Source organism: Phlebotomus papatasi, chromosome 2 (assembly GCF_024763615.1).
Source record: "Phlebotomus papatasi isolate M1 chromosome 2, Ppap_2.1, whole genome shotgun sequence".
Lineage (NCBI taxonomy): Eukaryota > Metazoa > Arthropoda > Insecta > Diptera > Psychodidae > Phlebotomus > Phlebotomus papatasi.
This window is the reverse complement of record NC_077223.1, coordinates 104542978-104562277: the sequence shown is the minus strand read 5'-3', so window position 1 is coordinate 104562277 and position 19300 is coordinate 104542978. Positions and strand designations below refer to the sequence as shown.

Genomic DNA, 19300 nt, shown 5'->3' with positions numbered 1-19300 from the left:
TGAACTTTGAACATTTAACCATTTAAGATTTAACCCACGACATTTTTTTGCAAACTTGCACAATGGCGTTTTACAGAAAAATGAGTCTGAATTTTGTTTGACACTATCGCAGCGCCACCTATGGTGACTTATTGAACTTTTGTCTGAAAGTGCTCATTGAGACGAAATCAAAAACCCAAAATTTATGTCAAAATGTTAATTAGAACCAGAGATAGAGGCTGGTCAATTTTCGAACTTTGATCCCTTATAGCTCGGGTCAGGGGTTATCGATCGACTTAAGTATTTTTTGTTTGATAGGTATAATGTGAAGCTACAACATAGAGGTAAGTGGGGCACCTTTGAAATTGGTATTTTTAACCCATTTTTAAATAAAATTGGCCCTTATCGTGGTATAATTTAGCTTCACAAATAGATTGAGACAGATTATGTCTCAATTCCACTTAAACATAAGAAAAAAATCCCAATTTCAAAATATAAAAATATGAAATATAAAAAAATATATATTCAAAATATAAAAAACTCATTCTTCTCCAGAGCTTTCGACACGCTTCGTGTCTTCCTCAATGGTCGAGTGATATCAAAAAGTCACAAAACGGATATTTTATTTTTTTTACAAGCTACTCGAACACCTTCAAAATTTCTAATTAGCACAGTTTTATAGGAAATTTACCACTCTACAACTCTGTGAAAGTCATTTTCTTCTATTTTGTAAGGAAGTATATTTATCGAGTCGTTTTCTAAAAGGTAATTTTGTAATCATTCTCAAAAATGCTGGGGCAAATAGTATCAGGTATAAGTTACTATCACATTTTGATTCGCTGTATTACGGGATTCCGTAAATTTACATATTTACATATTTTGATAGGATATTTATTCTTCTACACCTTTGTAAAACAACGTTTTCTCTATCTGGGCGAGAAAAGCGCATTTTAAGCTATTTTAGAAAAAACACACAAAAGACTGCAAATCGTTTGATCAATGCATAAAACAAGCGCCGACACATAGCATTGACGTTTCTTTTCAGCGTGGGACATCAGAAATTATTTCGGTTTTTGTTACTCTTTGCTCCATAGCTTTTGTTACTTTTTACCCCAAGTGGTCGTTTTTAACCCATTCAGTCAATGTACTAGAAATACTTGAGATAGAATGTTCATATTTTGGAATTATTTTCTTACTGATTAATAGATGATTTTTTTGAAGAGAAAAATTTTTTATCTCTCATGGGGGCGAGCGGAGCCGCCGTCATACACGCGACTTAACGGTCACAGAATTTAAATTCTGCAAATTAATTGACTACAAATTTTATTGATTTAGAAAGAGTAACTATCCAAGAACACAAATTGGCAACCAGAATTGAATTCAGGAAAGAGGATGAGGGCCAATTTTAACAAATTCGACGGGATGTAGAATTTTCCGTTCGCCATTTTGAGCAAAAATTTTGCATGACTTTCCGCCAAGAGACAAAAGACCAACAGAATGTATTTCCATCTCTGTCGGGCTATTTTTTCCAAGTAATTGAAGGACTAAAGTAAATAAAAATCCTTTCCCGATAGCAATTCCAATATCTGTTGCTCATGAATAAATCATCTAAAATCACTCAATTTGCATATGATGTATAATACCATGGTAAGGAATGGGTTAATAAAAGGATTTCTGGAGAAAATAATCTTTGTAAAATTCTAAAATAGATAGCGAATTCGTATTCAAAGAATATCCAGGTAATTTGGGAAATATTCATCAGTGCATCATATTTAAAATAAGTAGCTAATAAATTGATATCTTCTGCACGGAAAATATTTCAAAAATAGGGTTATAAATTTCGATATTTTTTATTTTCTATATTCTTTGTTCAAATTCTAACAAACTTACGACATTGAAGAAGTATTTTCTATTTTGTATTCTTTGTTTTTGGATCTCAGACTTTCGTTTATTTGTAGAATGTAAAATACTCTGTATAGACATTCTTGTTTTTAATAAATCTAAAATAAAATCTAAATCTAAGAAGACCTATGGAGGCTATCTATGGAAAAAAATTTAAGCCGCTATCTTATTTATCTTGAAAGATATTGAATTTTAAAATTTTCGATTTGTGACTTTTTGCCCCAGTCTCCCCTACTCTTAATAAAGGCCGATACACCTGTTCGAAGTCACAGTAAGGGAAGAGCACCTCGGATCGGAATGTTAAGAGACATGGTCGATATTTAGTTGAAAATATAAGTCTTAAAATACTTTTTAGTAGTTTTATCTATGCTAATCGGTATATTAGTGACCCATTTAACTATAATCTGTGCATTTAAATTTTAAATTTTTACAATAAATTAATAAAAAATAGATGTAACTGCAACTACGTACTCTGTACCTCGGATCGTCAGGAATTTAATAAGGTGTCTCAAAGAAAATTGATTTTATAATTTAAATCTGAGCTAACGCACTGCATTCTTGTGAGAGTTAAATGGTAAAAAATAACTAATAATTTTTAAAAATACATTTGAATTGGTGTATCAATATAGAAATAACCTGACGATCCCAGGAACACTGCCGATCGCTGGTACTCTTCCCTTATTTAAAAAATCAACCGTCACTGTTGCACATCAGCAAAATCTGGTAGTATTAAAAGGAAAATAATCTTTCAAGAATTTTATTTCCAAGTCGAACCTACAATTGTTTCGTCTAGTGCCCATTTGCAGAAGTTCAATTCTATTTTACCACAGTATATAAACTTGTGAGAATACTTTTAATTAAATCTTGCCAATAGAATATTTAGTGCAGAATTGATTGCTCTCAGCAGCCATCAAAGTCCTCAAAATGATTGCTGCTCTGAAGGATGTTGCATTGGATCATTTCACCCGGAGGCTGAGCCATGTGCCCTAGAAAAATGGGCACGAATGACTTTGAAGTCAGAATAAGGAACATGAAGGGCCTATGGGCATGAAAAGTAGGAAATTCAATTCCTATCCTCTGTAGAACTCCCATCCAAGAGACAATCTCCATTTCACTTCCTTCCTCGTCGATCTCTAGCTTAATCCGTTGCTTAACGTCTCCTACCATGGATCTATGATTCATAGCAATATCAAAATCAGGATTTCTGAAGATTGAAGGAGCTCCCATCTTCTCAAGAACGGTCTTCCCATCTACTTTGGTATCCATGGAAAATTTAGGGAGTTCCAGAGAGATTTTTTTCATCGTGAAATTTCTGTTGATCTCTAGAAAATCCATTGGAGACAATTTATCTATCAATTCCTGAAGACTTGAAGATGCAGAAGGAAGAATGATCCACATGACAAAGCGTGATGCATAGGGAATTTCTACAATTTGTGCATTGAGTTTCTGTGATTCTGTATATCTCAAATCAGCCGGATGCTGAATCATAATATCAGTCCTCACCATTTGACCACTTTTCATGCGAAATTGCTGTTTTCTTGTTCGTCGCTCGAGAAATGGTACCCTCCAAGGTGATTTAAAATGAATGGCATTGAGGAGGATCATTTGAAGATCCTCATGAATCTCATCCGGATCAATGACATGGTGAATGTGCCCAGCTGTCGCTTCCTCTGACCACTCATTAATTATCTCAGCCGCCAGAGTGGCCCTGGTAAAGTCAACTTGTTCAAACTGAAGGTGTCTCATGTGCTTCCGATAAATTGGCTTCAGCCACACACCATGATCCACAAAGACCCTATTGGCAATTTGCAGATTCTTGGCCTCACCCAGAAACTCCTCCTCCAGCACCTTGTACACAAACATCGGATCCAACTTCCGTAATTTCAGCTGAGATTCAATCTCAAGGCGAGTTGTACCCATCGCTGATGGATATATCGATGATAGAAGGTATCGAACAGCCAACGGAGACATCACCATATTTTCCTCCTCCACAAAAGAACTCTACCAAAAAGGATCAACACAATTGATTGCATCCCCAGCCAGACAATTACAATCCCCTACCTTGTAAAATTTCAATATGAAATACGAAAGTCGGGCATGATCTTCCGCTTTTAGGTGACCATCGCAAATATACACAAAATCCACACAAATTATTAAGATGATAACCCAAGATCGCGGCTTTGAACCTCCCGTCAAAGACATTGTCTTCCACGCATTCGAAATCACTGATCATCTATTTCTTCCAAAAGAAAAAAAACTATTTTTAGCTGAACTAATCTCTCCCGTAAAAGTATCAATAGCCAAATGACACAGAAACCATCTGACCAAAGTGGACACAAAAACACACCCACCCAATCCCACAGAAATCCCTCCCATATTCCTCATACGTACTCTTTTGATTAAAAATTAATTAACCGTAGATCGCTTTCAATGATGATGTCTCAACAATCAGCGATTATGATACCTTTTTCATAATCATCGCGTCTTACTTTCCGCAATTTGTGCTTGGAACCATTGCGGGAGAAACATGCGGCTTTTGGTGCAGCTAATTAAGGAAGCGCCATATAATACGATTAAAATCACTAAATTCCCACACAATGTTGCGGCGTTTGCATTGTTCCACAATGGGTCTTCTGGCACAAGATGAAAGACAAACCTTGAAAAATTAACGATCAACACCCGGGAATTTGATTCAAAATTCTGAAGGACTCAATAGAGGATGCATTTGTAATTTTTTCTTAAATAAGTTATTATGGGAAAAATAATAATTCTTTCTGAAAAAGAATCCTATAATTATATTTAGGGTAAGTGTGCCAAATTTCGGCATAGTTGCATGCAAGCGCAAAGGTCTCAAACTTGAAATGTAATATTTACACATTGATTTTTTTATTCCTTTTTCTTAAGGAGTATTGCTTGGAAGCTTGTTGACAATTTATATTTATTTTCTCTAAAATCATTCTTAATACATTTTAAAATGAATAAAATGTAGACAGAGCATTGGTGGCCTATTTCGGCCACCTTTATTCTCATAGTTTCTTGTCCTTCGGGATTTCTTCCAATGTCTGTTTCACGTCATCTCGTTTGTCGAAATTACATTTTCTGTTTTTCTCTTGCATTGTAAAATCTCTAGAGTATATAAAAAACTAAAACATCATGGAAATTCGAGGAATAAAAAAGGTGGCCGGAATTGCAAGTTAGCCGGAATTTAGCACACTTACCCTATATGTACAAATGGACAAAAAGATGTAAATTTTCGTTTATTTGCTACAAAGGGCATTTACCCCATAAACAGATAAAAGTGACAGTTATCTGGAGCATAAATTATGTGAAATGCTTTATTTATTGAATCTTTAAATTTTGACTGCATAAAACAGGTTCATTATTGGATATATTCTCGTCATTTTCTTGGTTAAAATATATCAATTATAACTAAAAAATTTTGAATGTAAACTAAAAAAAATCATATTTAATGGATAATTTTTACATCTAACATAAAATCGACGATTTAGAATAAGACTCAAATAACTATAAATTTAACAAAATATTTTTTTCACATTTTCTAAAACATTAACATCCTCTAACTTCCCTGTGAATATTGACGCAATAAAGGTTAACCTTGTAAGGACGAGACATTTTTCGAAAGTCATTAATAAAAATGAAACCGATAAACAAAATTAGTTAAACGTCTTACATTAATTTAACATTGGAAAGTCCAACAGTCTAATTCGGTATATTTTTTTACGTCTAGGAGGGACGATGAGGACAAAAATAACCCAAAAGTTTAAATCATTTTTCTGCCGATGCCAATTGCCAATGAACGATAATTTTCGTTCTTATGAAAAATATTTTGTATAGGGTAAGTGTGCCAAATTTCGGTCATCTTGTTTGTCGAAGCTACATTTTTTGTTATTCTTTTGCATTGTATAATCTCTAGAGTATGTAAAAACTAAAAATTCATGGAAATTCTGGGAACAAAAAAGGTGACCGGAATTGCAAGTGGTCGGAGTTTGGCACACTTACCCTAGATATTGTAGTTTCTATTCCCAAAACGGTTTTACTAAAAAAAAAAGAAGTGGTTTTGCGTAAGGTGCTTTCGCATTATTTACTATTTACCGTATCACAACCGATTTAAATCAAATCACAAATTACTTAAAAAGATATTCCAAAATAGTTTTAAGACTTATGAAATTGTTGACCGGTTCAAAATCGATTGACACCAATTCAGGGTTATCAGAAATTCCAAGACCTTTCCAATAAGCCCAAACATAACTTCATTCGGTTGAAATATGTATATGCTCTCTAGAGCTTCTAAAACCTTTGACCTTGAGAAATGGTCGAAATGTCCGCCTAGGTATTTTCTAAAACACATGGAAAAAATAAAAAAAAAAATAAAAACTGACAATTTGGATAATATAACTACCGTCTGAAGAAAGGTTATTTTTTTAGCATTTAGGACTTTCTTTAAGATTTTTCTTAAAACAATAATTATCGTGAATAATTTGTTTAAAGTCGGACACACTGAAAGTCAGACTATTAATGGTGGCTTCAGCATACAATTACATATAAAGTTAAGATGTTACTTAACTCCAGAGTCCAGTGTCCACCTTTCCAAATTTTACTTTTCATCAGATTTGTTGGTTCTCTTGCACTTTTATTGCGTAAGATTTTTATATAATTACTGTTTTATATATTTTTTTAAATGTTAGGGAAAAAACTTGATTTCCAATTAGAAAATCCCACAGAAACAGGCTTCCTACAATACCAGTACTACCAGCTGCATTTCCTGTACTACCTAACAAAAACTTATTGAACTTCCTGCACTTCTAGAACTACCTAGCAAAGAGTTCCAGCACTTCCTGCACTATCAACATATTTAACAAAGACATTCAGTACTTCCTGCACTACCAGCAGAATTTTCTGCACTACCAGAACTTCTTAACACAGAGTTCCAGCACTTCTTGTACTACCAGCATATCTAACAAAGACATTCAGTACTTCCTGCACTACTAGCACTACCTAACAAAGAGTTCCAGCACTTTCTGCTGTACAAGCATATCTAACAAAGACATTCAGTACTTCCTGCACTACCAGCAGTACTTCCTGCAGTGCTAGCACTACCTAACAAAGCGTTCCAGCACTTTCTGCAGTACCAGCATACTCAACAAAGACATTCGGTACTTCCTACATTACCAGCAGCATTTTCTGCACTACCAATATATATAACAAAGACAGTCAACATTTCCTGCACTACCAGCACTTCCTGCACTACTAGCACTACCTAACCAAGATATACCATTTCAATGGAGTTTGAAGACTTCCTTTACCATTTAACCAATATTAATTCCACTTTTTTATAACTATATTGATAAAACTCTGTACCTTAAACACTATTCTGAACAAATTGGTTGAAATAAACACCTATTGGCACTCTCTTAGTAGAATTTGTGACATAAAATTTGAACAACTCTCTTTACAATAGGTAGATTACAAAAAAGACGCTATTTTACTTATATTTGATTAGAAAGGGAGAAATGTGGCACCTTTGAAAATGGGCAACTTTGAAATTGCGATTTTTCCCTGCGCTTAAGTGGAACTGAGCCATATCATAATATAATTTAGGATTATAATTTACAATAAGGATAAATATTAAAATAGGTGAAAAATCCCAATTTCCAGCTGACATCAGAAAAACCACAAAGTTTTCCTGATGGAGTTCAGGTATTGAAAAAACGTGTCTGAGAAGAAAACTGAAGGGATTTGGAGTATAATCCTTAGATGAGATTGTTCTCGAGAAAGTACTAGACACAAGGCTAAAGTTCCTTATTGCTAGAAAAACTAAATTATATCAGAAAAAATCGCGTCTGAAACATCCCCTTTTTTGTCCCACTCTGCCCCGGATTTGGGTGTTAGGGACAAAACGATATATTAAACATTTTCCTTCATTTTCTGAGTTCCATTATATCTATTTATTAAAGTCAGTACCTTGGGGTACACTATGGACTATGTAAAATTCTAAAACAGTTTCTTGACTCCTTGGAATAGAGCAACATTAAAGCTGAATGAGCATCGAATAAACTCTGCAAGGAGTGCTGTAAAGCTCTTTTTAACTGATATCAATCAGGTTTTCGATTAATTCTTCTTAAATTACTAGGGAATTTATGACATTGTCATTCTATTATGTCGAACGGACAACGATACAAAATTCTTAGTAAACTATCAGCGCAAAATGACATCAATACAAAGTACTCCCTTAAGAACTAACAAACTTCTATATAAATTCCTGAATATCAATAACTTTTCACAGGAAGTCATGATATTGCAATCAGATGTAGATCTCCTTCCCGTCTTCTTTTACTTTTACAGTGACGGAAGAAATTTGATCTCAATTAATGCACAAGAAATATCAAGACATTCGTTCATAGAAGGTGTAACCTCAACGTCTACCCTCAATGTTAATTTCTTTGAGGAGAACTCAACGAAATCGCCACCTGTTCATTGCCTCAAAATCTAACTATGCAGCATAATAAATGCTCATTGCACGCAATAACAGGTGAATTAATTTGAGCGTAAAATTTTCACCACACTATACTGGCCATTGTACAATTTATGCTGAACTTCTACTCTCCCTACTTGGTATTCCCTGCTTCAGATTAGGGTGAATTCGCTGTAAATTAAATAAGTCAACTGGGCAAAGAGAGTCATTTGAGAATTAATGGGGAGAAGAATGGAATCTTCAGCGTGAGATTGTTGAGTATCTCCTGAGGTTCTAACGGAGCAGAAGCCCAGAGAAATTCATGATGTGCAAGAGCGATTAAGTTGAGATCGTCGGTAATTTTTTTTGTTCACATCCACAGAGATGTTCGGTATTTTGCCTTCTTCATTTTTTGGGAGAAACAAAGTGAGAGAGAGATTGAGCTAATAAATCTTTGGTCGATATTGGATTTCTTGGGCAAAACTCATGGAGCCCATGAATCTTTGTTGGATCTCGCGCGATTCTCCCATCGATTGGCACAGCATTAAACACATCTCTTTGGAGTGCAGGTGTCCTACAGACTCCATGGCGCCGCCAAACCACATTCCATTCCACTGGCGATCAGCCTTCTTCACCCATTACAGCTTCCATACTTCGGCTTTTGTATGCTCTCTCAAGCATCGATTCTGACGATGATGTGGCTTGATGGTTTATCGCAAGAGAGCTTGCCCATGGGCTGCTTTTTCTTATGTTATACTGCTCCTCATGCTCCCTTTTTTGCGACACGCAGAGAACCTATACGAAAGCCATGGTGGAGGACCTTCACTCTTATAGCACCGACATCTCCAAATCGAGACATGGAATATCACATTCACTTTGGCATCTCCTGGTAAATTATCTTTCAGGTTCGGTCTTTGGAAACCGTAGCGAAAAATTCAAATCATCAGCGAGAAGAAATCTCATCTCATTTTTCCATCTTCTTGCATCCATTCTCTTTTTTATTGCTCGAACTCAGAGTGAGGCTAAGGAATTATATGTAATCCATCAATTTTTTAAGTTAAACCGTATTCAGACTAGAGGTTTAGCCCAGTACCCAAGGGTCTCAAAACCATAAACAGCAACCGATTTTATTGATTTTTCAAAATGTAATAGGTCATTTCCCTTAATAATCCAACCCTAAGTCAACATTTTCCCAAAGATCTTGACTAATAAGATATTATAGAAGTTAAGCCATATGGCTAAGCCTTAGGTCTGGAGCCCGTATTACGTTTATACATAAACTATCTATGCCTCAAAGGATCATAATTCAATAAACATTTTCCAAATTTCAGTCTTGGAAAAGGAATGCAGTAATGATGATTTCTCCATTTGTTACCGGTCTATAAACCAAACACCTTCAAATATCAATTACGTATTTTTTAGTGCCCCACCTCGCTAGGTCGATTCTTTTTTAGGTTCACATTCCGGTGATTTTAATTTGTTTCTTCTTTACATTTAATAATAATAATAATATTTATTCACTCGAGCTATACAAATAAAAATACATGGACATAAGTGGAATGCTTTGCAGGTAGACAAAAGCAAGTAACTGCAGACAAAGATTCTGCTTCTAGAGCTCGAGCGGCGGCTGCCGCCGACTTCACGACTTAAGGCTTGATCTTTAAAAGCTTAAAGATCAAGCTCTCGTCCCTCTAGCCAAACCTAGTGAACCGACATCCTAGCGAACTGACAACCCCTTTAAAAAAATGGAAGAAACTCATCCCTGGCATCAATATCCCATCGTAGGCTTTTTAAACAGTTAAACACCCTAAAATAAATATTCAAAATTACTAATTAAAGGTTGCGGATGGCTTTTTCTACCTTGGTTTAACAGCAAGGGGTGAATAAGTATGGACAACAAGGGAACCGTCAGTGGTAGACCGATATATCGCACCGATCAGTCTACAAGATCACACTGATCAAATGAACAGTCTCCATGAGAGCGCTGATCACGCCGATGGGTCACTACACTGAAAGAAATCCGAAAAATTCAAAATAACATTCCAGAAATGTTAATTTTACCCTGCAGTATTGAACCGAAAACGGTGTAAATATTACCCTTTTTAGGTGTATTATGGGTTAAAGTTACCCATCTTTCATGTTGATTTTACCCTTAAAAGGTGTCAAATTAACAAAATTAAGACAAAAACAAGCCTATGTCTAATGGGTAAACGATGTAGGTCCTCTAGGTACCCATGAATGAAAACAGCCTAGCCTGGACTCTACACTTCAGGACTATGAAGGCAACCTATTTCCATGAAACTGAACTCGTGAACCAGAACAATGATCTGATCAGAAGCGTCAGGCCAGTCGAACTGAAAAACAAGGAAGTTTAACAGATCTTTCACTGAGAAAAAAAGAGGCTACGATTAACTTTTTTCCCTCCTCATAACTTTAACACTTTTTAGGTGTAAAAATATATCAATATTTTTTAATGTTAATTTTACACCTCTTTAAGGATAAAATTAACATGAAAAAGGGTCACTTTAATTTAACTCATGATACACCTAAAAAGGGTAATATTTACACCGATTTCGGATCACTACTGCAGAGTAAAATTAACTTTTCCGGAATGTTATTTTGACTTTTTCGGATTTCTCAGCTGGCTATACATTAGACATAATTTATTGAAATATTTCTTTTCAATATCAAATATTGACAAGGATTGCCTCCACATTGCAAAGATTTATTGACATAAATGTTTCAATATTGAAGAAAATTGTCCAGTGTGTAGGCAAATATTGAAATATTTGTTTCAATATGGAACATTTTATTCAATATTTTATTTCATTATTTTGATTGGCTACAAACTAGGCCAAATTATGTCAATAAAAAATTTCAAAGTCACATTGAAATATAATTTCAAAGAAATTCTAAATATCAAATTGATTTGATATTTCCTTCAATATTTTCTAATGGTCAGGAATCTTCTTCCTTCAGAACATCACAGAATTGCCGGATTTTCCTTGTTCATGAATGAAAATACATTCAAGATCAAAATCCAAGTCAAGGCACATCTCTCCTGCTTCCTCCAGAAAATCCCAGACTTTCTGGAATTCTCTTGTTCATTATGCCCAAAGCACTTCAGATACATTCTGTAGTCAGAGGATTCCTGGAGCTTCCTACAGGAAATCCCAGATTTTCTGGGATGTTCTTGTTCATTATGCCCAAAGCACTTCATATAAGTATAATTTTATGATACGAATTGGAATCCTACAGAGGAAACGAAGGCTTGTGGTTGTGGCCATCCAGTCCTTTTGCTCGCGATGGTAAACTCTCCTACGGAATGATACGAAGCATGATCCAGAAAGTCTGTGAGAATTCAAGTTATTAATTCTATTTGGCTTTTGTTTCAATCTGAGGTGTTTTTGACATAATATACAAGAAAATCCCAGAAGACTGGGTTTTCCTGGAAGAAGCTCCAGGAATCCTCTGACCACAGAATGTATCTGAAGTGCTTTGGTCATAATGAACAAGAAAATCCCAGAAGACCTGGGATTTCCTGGAGGAAGATGGAGAAATTTTCTGACCAACTTGGTTATTTTTGGGTGTTCTTGACAAAATACGGAAGAAAATCCCAGAAGGTCTGTGGATCCCTGACTAGACTGGTGTTTTTAATATTGAAGTCAATTTGTTCAGTATGTAGGCAATTATTGAAATATTGGTTTCAATATTCGCTTCAATATTGAAGTTTCTTTTCAATGTCACTTTGAAATGCTATTATTTCAATAATTTGTCTAATGTGTAGACAGCTTTAGTGATTACCCTGATTGTGTTGTCCTGAATCGAACTTGCATACGCAGTATAATTCGAGCATTCAGCGAAGTTTTCTTGTTAATTCTTTTATTCCTGGGTGCTGCACTCAATATATTCCTCCTGGCCAGTATGTGGATGTCAGTGTATGTGGGATGAAAGGAAAGAGAGCCAGAAACCGCAACCACTCGACCACCTGTACTGAGTGTTGTTTTCTGCATATTTCTTGTGGGCAATCGCAGAGTCATCAACTGTTGTGGCCAAGAAATCACCATGCATATAAGAATAGCAGCAAGAAACATCCCAGCATCCAAGTCAATTGATCACTGCACTTCCAGGAGAAAAACATACTGCCGACCAATCTAACCAGTTTCTTTTTCACGCGTCAAGTCCTCTATGCCAACATTTAGCATTTGTCATAAAAAAGACTACTTTAGATTGCTCCTCTTTTGCTCTCCGACATGGCCACTTGGGCTAAATCATTTGACTGCGTTGCAAATCATCTTGCAAAGTATTTCAAGAGGAGAAAGAAGTTAAAGAACAAGGTAGCATATAACATCCATCCAACACTCATCCCACCAGTAATTTCTGCATCATCTCACGATTGTAACCATACAATAATTGCACGTTTCCTATGCACATACTCTCCCGTAGCGAATCATTATTGTCATTATAAGTAATTGAAAGATTTTAATACTTTACACCGGTGTTCTCATTAATTTCTTCGTGCACCGACAAAAACAACTTCGAGCATAAGAAAAGCCCTTTTTGATGTTCCCATCTCACATGTTACCCTTTCATTCACTTCATCACCATCCATAAAATACTCTTGACCGAAACTCTTTTTTCTAAAATTTTTCAACTCTGCTGAAAACGTGAATTTCATGGTAGCCAAAACTTTTTGATATTTCCAGTGCTGGGATACAATGAGCAAAAAAAAATGCGCCAACCGATCGCCCTCGAGCAATCTTGTATTCCTTCAATCTCTCTTTTTTCCGCCAACATCGCGACTCTGGTGGAGAGTACTTTGCCGAGAGATGTTGGAGGCTTCTGCACGTGCATCCGCGAGACATCAGAAATTCCACTTTATTTCACCGCCCCCACATCTCTCTCCTTATCGCTCAACTCACATCATCGTCAATTTCCATTTGTGCCATAAAGAGCACTTGAGCTGGATCCACTGGCGACTAAATAAATAAATTGAATCCAAAGAAGTGTTTCTCCACCACTCTCGGTCCATGTTTATTTCCAATTTAAGTCAACTCGGATTTTGAGCACTGTGGGCTTAATTGAGAAGCTCAATCTGAGCCAATATGTTTAAAATAAAAAGATACTTTCTTGCAATTCCCTCACAAAAAGGCTGTTATGATACATTTTACAAAACAAATTGAAGTAAAAATGGGGATTTCCCCTAATAAGGCTTGGTAGGTGTTATTTTATATATAATCATTGTTTTTTGATGTGATGATACAATCACACCAAAGACTGGGCTTGTTAAGTGTTATCCGGATTCTGCTCTATCAAAATCAACTGCAGAACGTTTAATTTGCTGACTGATTCGCTGAATCTATTTAGATTATTATATCGGACACTTTGTTAGAAACAAAATATAATATCGGCCGCTTTGTATAGAATATCGGACAGCAAGTTTTTAGCCTTCTGAAAATCTTCGAAGATATAAGGTAAAGTACCCTCGAGTCGGCCGGTTCCTCAACTCGGCCAGTTGAATTATTTAACCAATTTTTAAACTAGATGAATTTCGATCAATAGGTTGTAGACCTGAGGAAAGAGGAAATCCCCTCCGAAACGTCGGTTTGAGAAAGTAAAGGAGAAGAAACTAAAGGTCATTTCCGTGTTTCAATTATCATCAATTTTTTAACGTTTTATAATCAATTTCTATGAAATTTACACTGATTTACGTTATATATAATATAATAGACCTGATAATGTTAGATCAGTAAGACCATATTATAGCAAATCTAAGTAAATTGAATAAATAGTCCCACCGGCTGAGTTGAGAAACTGGCCGACTACAGGGCACTTTACCTTACATTGAGAATACAACTTTCAAAATGAATATTTGAAGTTTATAAAATTTTGAGAAGCAAAGAAAGTGGACGATATTAAAAACATCATTTAACAGTTGATTTAACTGGGGCACCGCCAAACACAGGGTAGCACCAAACACTAATTTTTATTTCTAACCTAGTCTGAAAAAAATGTCTTGTTCAACGAAAAAATGGATTTTGTTGAAATTTTGTCAAAAGGATATTATTTACTAATTTGACAAAACCTTTTCTTGCATTTTATATGGAAAAACACCCTCTTAAGAAACTTTTAACAAGATCCAGTTGGCCGCCGATTTGACAAAAGTTTTTCATATCCTGTATGCACAGAAAAAAATATTTTGTAAAAATGTTCGTAAATTTTGTGAATTCCTATGGGGGAGTTACAAAATGCTCGTAAATCGTATAACCCACAAACAAGTTCGTAAAAGTTTGTACTTTTTCAACAAACATTGTTCGTAACATAATCATTCGACGAACATTTTATGTACTTTTACAAACATTTGTTCGTAAACACACAAAAATGTTCGTAAATTTGTTCGTAAATCTTCGTAAAATGTTCGGAAGGAAAACAAACAAATGACAAAATTTTACAAACATTTTTTGTGTGTTTACGAACATTTACGAACAAATGTTTGAAAAAGTACAAAAAATTTTCGTCAAATGATCATTTTACGAACAATGTTTGTGAAAGAAGTACAGAATTTTACGAACTTGTTTGTGGATTATATGATTCACGAGCATTTTGTAAGTCCTCCATAGGATTTCATAAACATTTACGAACATTTTTACAACACATTTTTTTCTGTGTGGAAGAACATCCTTTTTACAAACTTGTCTGGTTAATTTGACAAAACATTTTTTTAGAGTACTTGAACTATCTCGACCATTTCTTCAGTGGACAAGATAAAGTTCTATAAGTCTTGTCCTCTGATGTCGAATATGTGATTAAAAAATAGCAGTGTTTGGTACTACCCCGTGTTTGGTGGTGCTTCAGTTTCCACTAATCCACCTGGATAATTGCATTCTACTAGAGCTACTAGAACTACAATGACTTTAAGTAATCTGTTCAACAAAGTTATTTGGGATTTATCTGAGGCAAAGAAGTTTGCAATAACAAGAAGTTCTTGCACATTTTCGTATTAACCCCTTCTGAATTTTCAACAAAGTAATTTTAATTCAAATTATAATAAAATTTAAAAGCATCTTGTATTAGTATGCTTAAAAAAAATAATATTTAAAATAAAAATTAGTCAATGCAGTTGCAGCGTCCGATATTTCATACAATGTGGTCCAGAATTTGTTCAGAAGTTCGTTACCGGACTAGAGGTCAAACGGTAAGAGATACCGATTTTCGGTCTTCGGTGACCCCCCATAAGTCAGAAAGTTTCTTCCTTTTTTTCCCTACTTCTTAGATAGCATAAACATCATAGGTGTTCATGTCGACCATGACCAAAAGAATTTTCGACATCGAGTTTTCGAAGGTTGTACTTCAAAATGTTTTCAGAACAGAGTATGGCTTAGGGTAACTTGTGTTAAGGTCAAATTCATCAGAATTTGTAATTTATTATCAATTGGCAATTTTGACGTCATTTTTTGGTAAATTATAAACCTTTCTTATGAGTGCGAGCACTCTGCAAAGCTGGGACGTTTTGCCATTTCTTTTCTAAATTTAATTTCTGAAACTTTTGCACCATATTACTTATTAGTTCTCAATATTCGAATTAAATATTAGTTTCTTATAAGCTTTATTAAATCTACATTACACGTTTTTGTTTAACTCTTTTATTTTTGTATAGTAGTGTGCCAAATTCCGGCCAGCTTGCAATTTCGGCCACCTTTTTTGTTCCTCGAATTTCCATGAACTTTCAGATTTTACGTACTCTAGAGATTATACAATGCAAAGGATAACAAAAAACGTAGCTTCGACAAACGAGATGACGTGAAAAAGACATTGGAATAATTCCCGAAGGGCAAGGAACTATGAGAATGAAGGTGTCCGAAATAGGGCACCAAAGCTATGTCTATATTTTTATTCATTTTAAAATGTATTAAGAATGATTTTAAAGTAAATCAAAACGGTAAACTCTTTACAAGGTTCCAAGCAACACTCTTTCAGAAGAAAGAATAAAAAATCAATTTGTTTTTAAAATATTACATTTCAAACTTGAGAGTTTGACGCTTGCATGCAACTATGCCGAAATTTGACACACTTAAAAAAAATATATTTTTTTAAATTATTCGTAAATGCTTGTGAATTCCTACTCTGAAAAAAATATTTCGTCAAATTAACAGGACAAGTTTGTAAAAAGGATGTTCTTCCATACAGAATATGGAAAAGTTTTGTCAAATCGGTGGCCAACTGGATCTTGTTAAAAGTTTGTCAAAAGGGTCTTTTCCATATAAAATGCAAGAAAAAGTTTTGTCAAATTGGTAAATAACATCCTTTAGACAAAATTTTAACAAAATCCATTTGTTCGTTTAACAAAACTTTTTTTTTTCAGAGTAGGGGGAGGTGGGGCTACTTTGAGCTGTGGGGCTACATTGTTATACGATTTTTTTGCATATTTCTAAATGAAGCTGGTCCTTTTAGTTTTTTTTATTTAAATCCACAATTGTTTTGTCTTTCCAAATTACATAATATAAAAACCCAGTTTCCTTTAGTAACATGAGAAAAGATCGTATAATAATGTAGCCCCACAGCTCAAAGTAGCCCCACCTCCCCCTACTGGGGACTTACGAAATATTCGTAAATCATACAACCCACTAAAAAGTTCATAAAAGTTTGTATTCATTTTGTCATTTGTTCATAAAGTTTTGCCAGACAAAGAAATACGTATGAACAATTGTTCGTAAAGAAACAAAAGGATGATTACTTGACGAGTCTTTTTTTATGTTTACGAACATTTATTCGTACATTTTTGTTTGTCTGGCAAAACTTTACGAACAAATGACAAAATTTTACGAATGTTTGTAAAAGAACCAAAAATGCTCGTAAAGTAATAATGTTACAAAGTTTGTGGAAACAGTACAAACTTTTACGAACTTTTTCACGAGCATTTCGTAAGTTCCCAACATGAATTCACAAACTTTTACGAACAATTTTACGCAATATTTTTTTCTGTGTACTTAACCCTTTAACGACGAGACACTTTTTACGAACTGAAAATCAACAATAAAAATTAAACTGAGAAACATGATCAATGATAAGTCTTACATCTTACCTTGGAAAGTCCAATAGAGTCTGATTCGGTGTATTTTGTGCTTCTATGAACGATAGGGACAAAAATAGCCCAAAAATTTAAGTAATTTTTCTGACAATACCAATGAATAATATTTTTTGCTTTAATGAAAAATATTAAGTATGAGTATTGTAGTTTTTATTGCCAAAAGGGTTTTGCTTAAAAAAAATTATAAGTATAAAAAATAAATAAAATTAATTATGAATTTGAGAATTTAAAAATTCGCCATTTTTTAGCTTAAATATTTACTACATAGCAAATAGCTAGAGATTTGCAAAAATATTCTAGATTCCTTCAATCTTCTTCTTTACAATATGTAGAAACATAAGAAAAAAATAACTTTAGGTAGTCAGGAAAAATTATTTTCTTTATGGGACACCGGTGTTGGAATCGTCCTTAAAGGGTTAAATTAGCTAATCATTTCTCAAGCAAAATTCCATTACATTACCTCAAAGTTCTTAGTTTAATTTGGCAATTAGAAGTTAGTAGAAATAACACATTTTATGATCATTTAGAATACAATATTAGTTAAATAAATCTCAAGCATTGAGAGAAAATCCTGAGGCCAAAAAGTTGATGAAAGAAGTTCTTGGAATTCTAACTCTTCGCACTTCTGAAGCCTTTCATTAGGCATCCCCTGAAAGAAGTGGTGTAACAAGAATTAGATGGATGAGTTGTGTGTCAGAAAAGCAAGAGGAAGATGAAGGAATTTCAGGTGGTTTTCTTTAAAAAGAAAAATGAGATACACCATAAATCGGCGCCACTCCCTGGTGAGTTTTTACTCTCAGTCTGAGGCTGTCTTTTATGCTGGGATCGCCACTCTCTAAAGTATTGAGGGGTAAACATCAAAAAGATCGTGAGCCACACACATTAAAATGATGATCCACACTTTGGTGCTAAATCTCCAATATCCTCTCTTGTCCGTTTTACACCAAAAGCCAAAGTGAATAAATTGATGGAGCCAAAGGGTTGGTTCCAATAAGATACTTGCTGCAGGATTATGGAAATTCAACTGTCAGAGAAGATATAACTCCAAGAATTGGAATATTGATGGGTTTTTGGGTATTTGAAATTGGAAGCATCAGAAACACTTTGTGAATTAATTTGGGATTTTTTTTCGCCAGTTAGTGAAGAAATGCAGTGATGCCTTTAAAATTAAAAACATGTTCTCAAAATCCTACGCAGTTTCTTTCACACTTACCAATGCCGCTAAATTAAACAGAGTTGCAATTTTTCCAGATTGAATGCAATTTAAAGAAGATTTGCAATTAACCATCCCAAGTAGCAAAATGAAGTCAGAAGAACGTTATTTTTTATTGCATGATCATTGTAAGTATACCCAATGAGCATTTATCGCTATAAATGAATAGAGATGTCTGACATCTATACGAAAGCGATGGTGAAGATTTTACATATTTCTTCTATATAACCGCATAGAAGAGGTCCATATTCGGGTGAATGGGGAATTTTTACATCCAAAATATATCAGTTATTTATTTTACATATAATCACGTCATCTTGTACGGTAAAATGTATCGATTATGACTAAATAAAATATAATCACTATAGAATAGCAATTTTATAACTTCTGATCGTAGAATTGTCATTTCTTTTCCATTTTCATTCAAGACTTGCTTAAACATTTTCCTCAAATGAATAATTATTTATCCTCAACGATTCAGTCAGATTTTCTGTGACTCGTGCACTTTTATTGCATATGAAGATTTAATGCAACGTCTGTTTTGTGTTAGGGGACACAATATTAGTGAAAAAAATTTCATTCCCGACCTGAAATTCTCAAGGGAAAGCTGGGAAATTAAAGAAAATAAAATTGAATAAATTTATTG

At 34.4% G+C, this 19300-nt stretch overlaps 1 protein-coding gene across 1 annotated transcript in view; it reads right to left on the bottom strand.

The window, feature by feature from the left end:
- Positions 1-2781: 2781 nt before the first annotated feature.
- Positions 2782-19300, bottom strand: part of LOC129801109 (serine protease inhibitor 42Dd-like) — a 41331-nt gene continuing 24812 nt past the window's right edge. The window contains exons 2-4 of the mRNA XM_055845872.1: positions 13276-13332; positions 7067-7159; positions 2782-3882 (exon numbers count right to left, since the gene is read on the bottom strand). Of these exons, the coding sequence (XP_055701847.1) occupies positions 2782-3882; positions 7067-7159; positions 13276-13332 (1251 nt within the window). The remainder of the gene's footprint in view (positions 3883-7066; positions 7160-13275; positions 13333-19300) is intronic.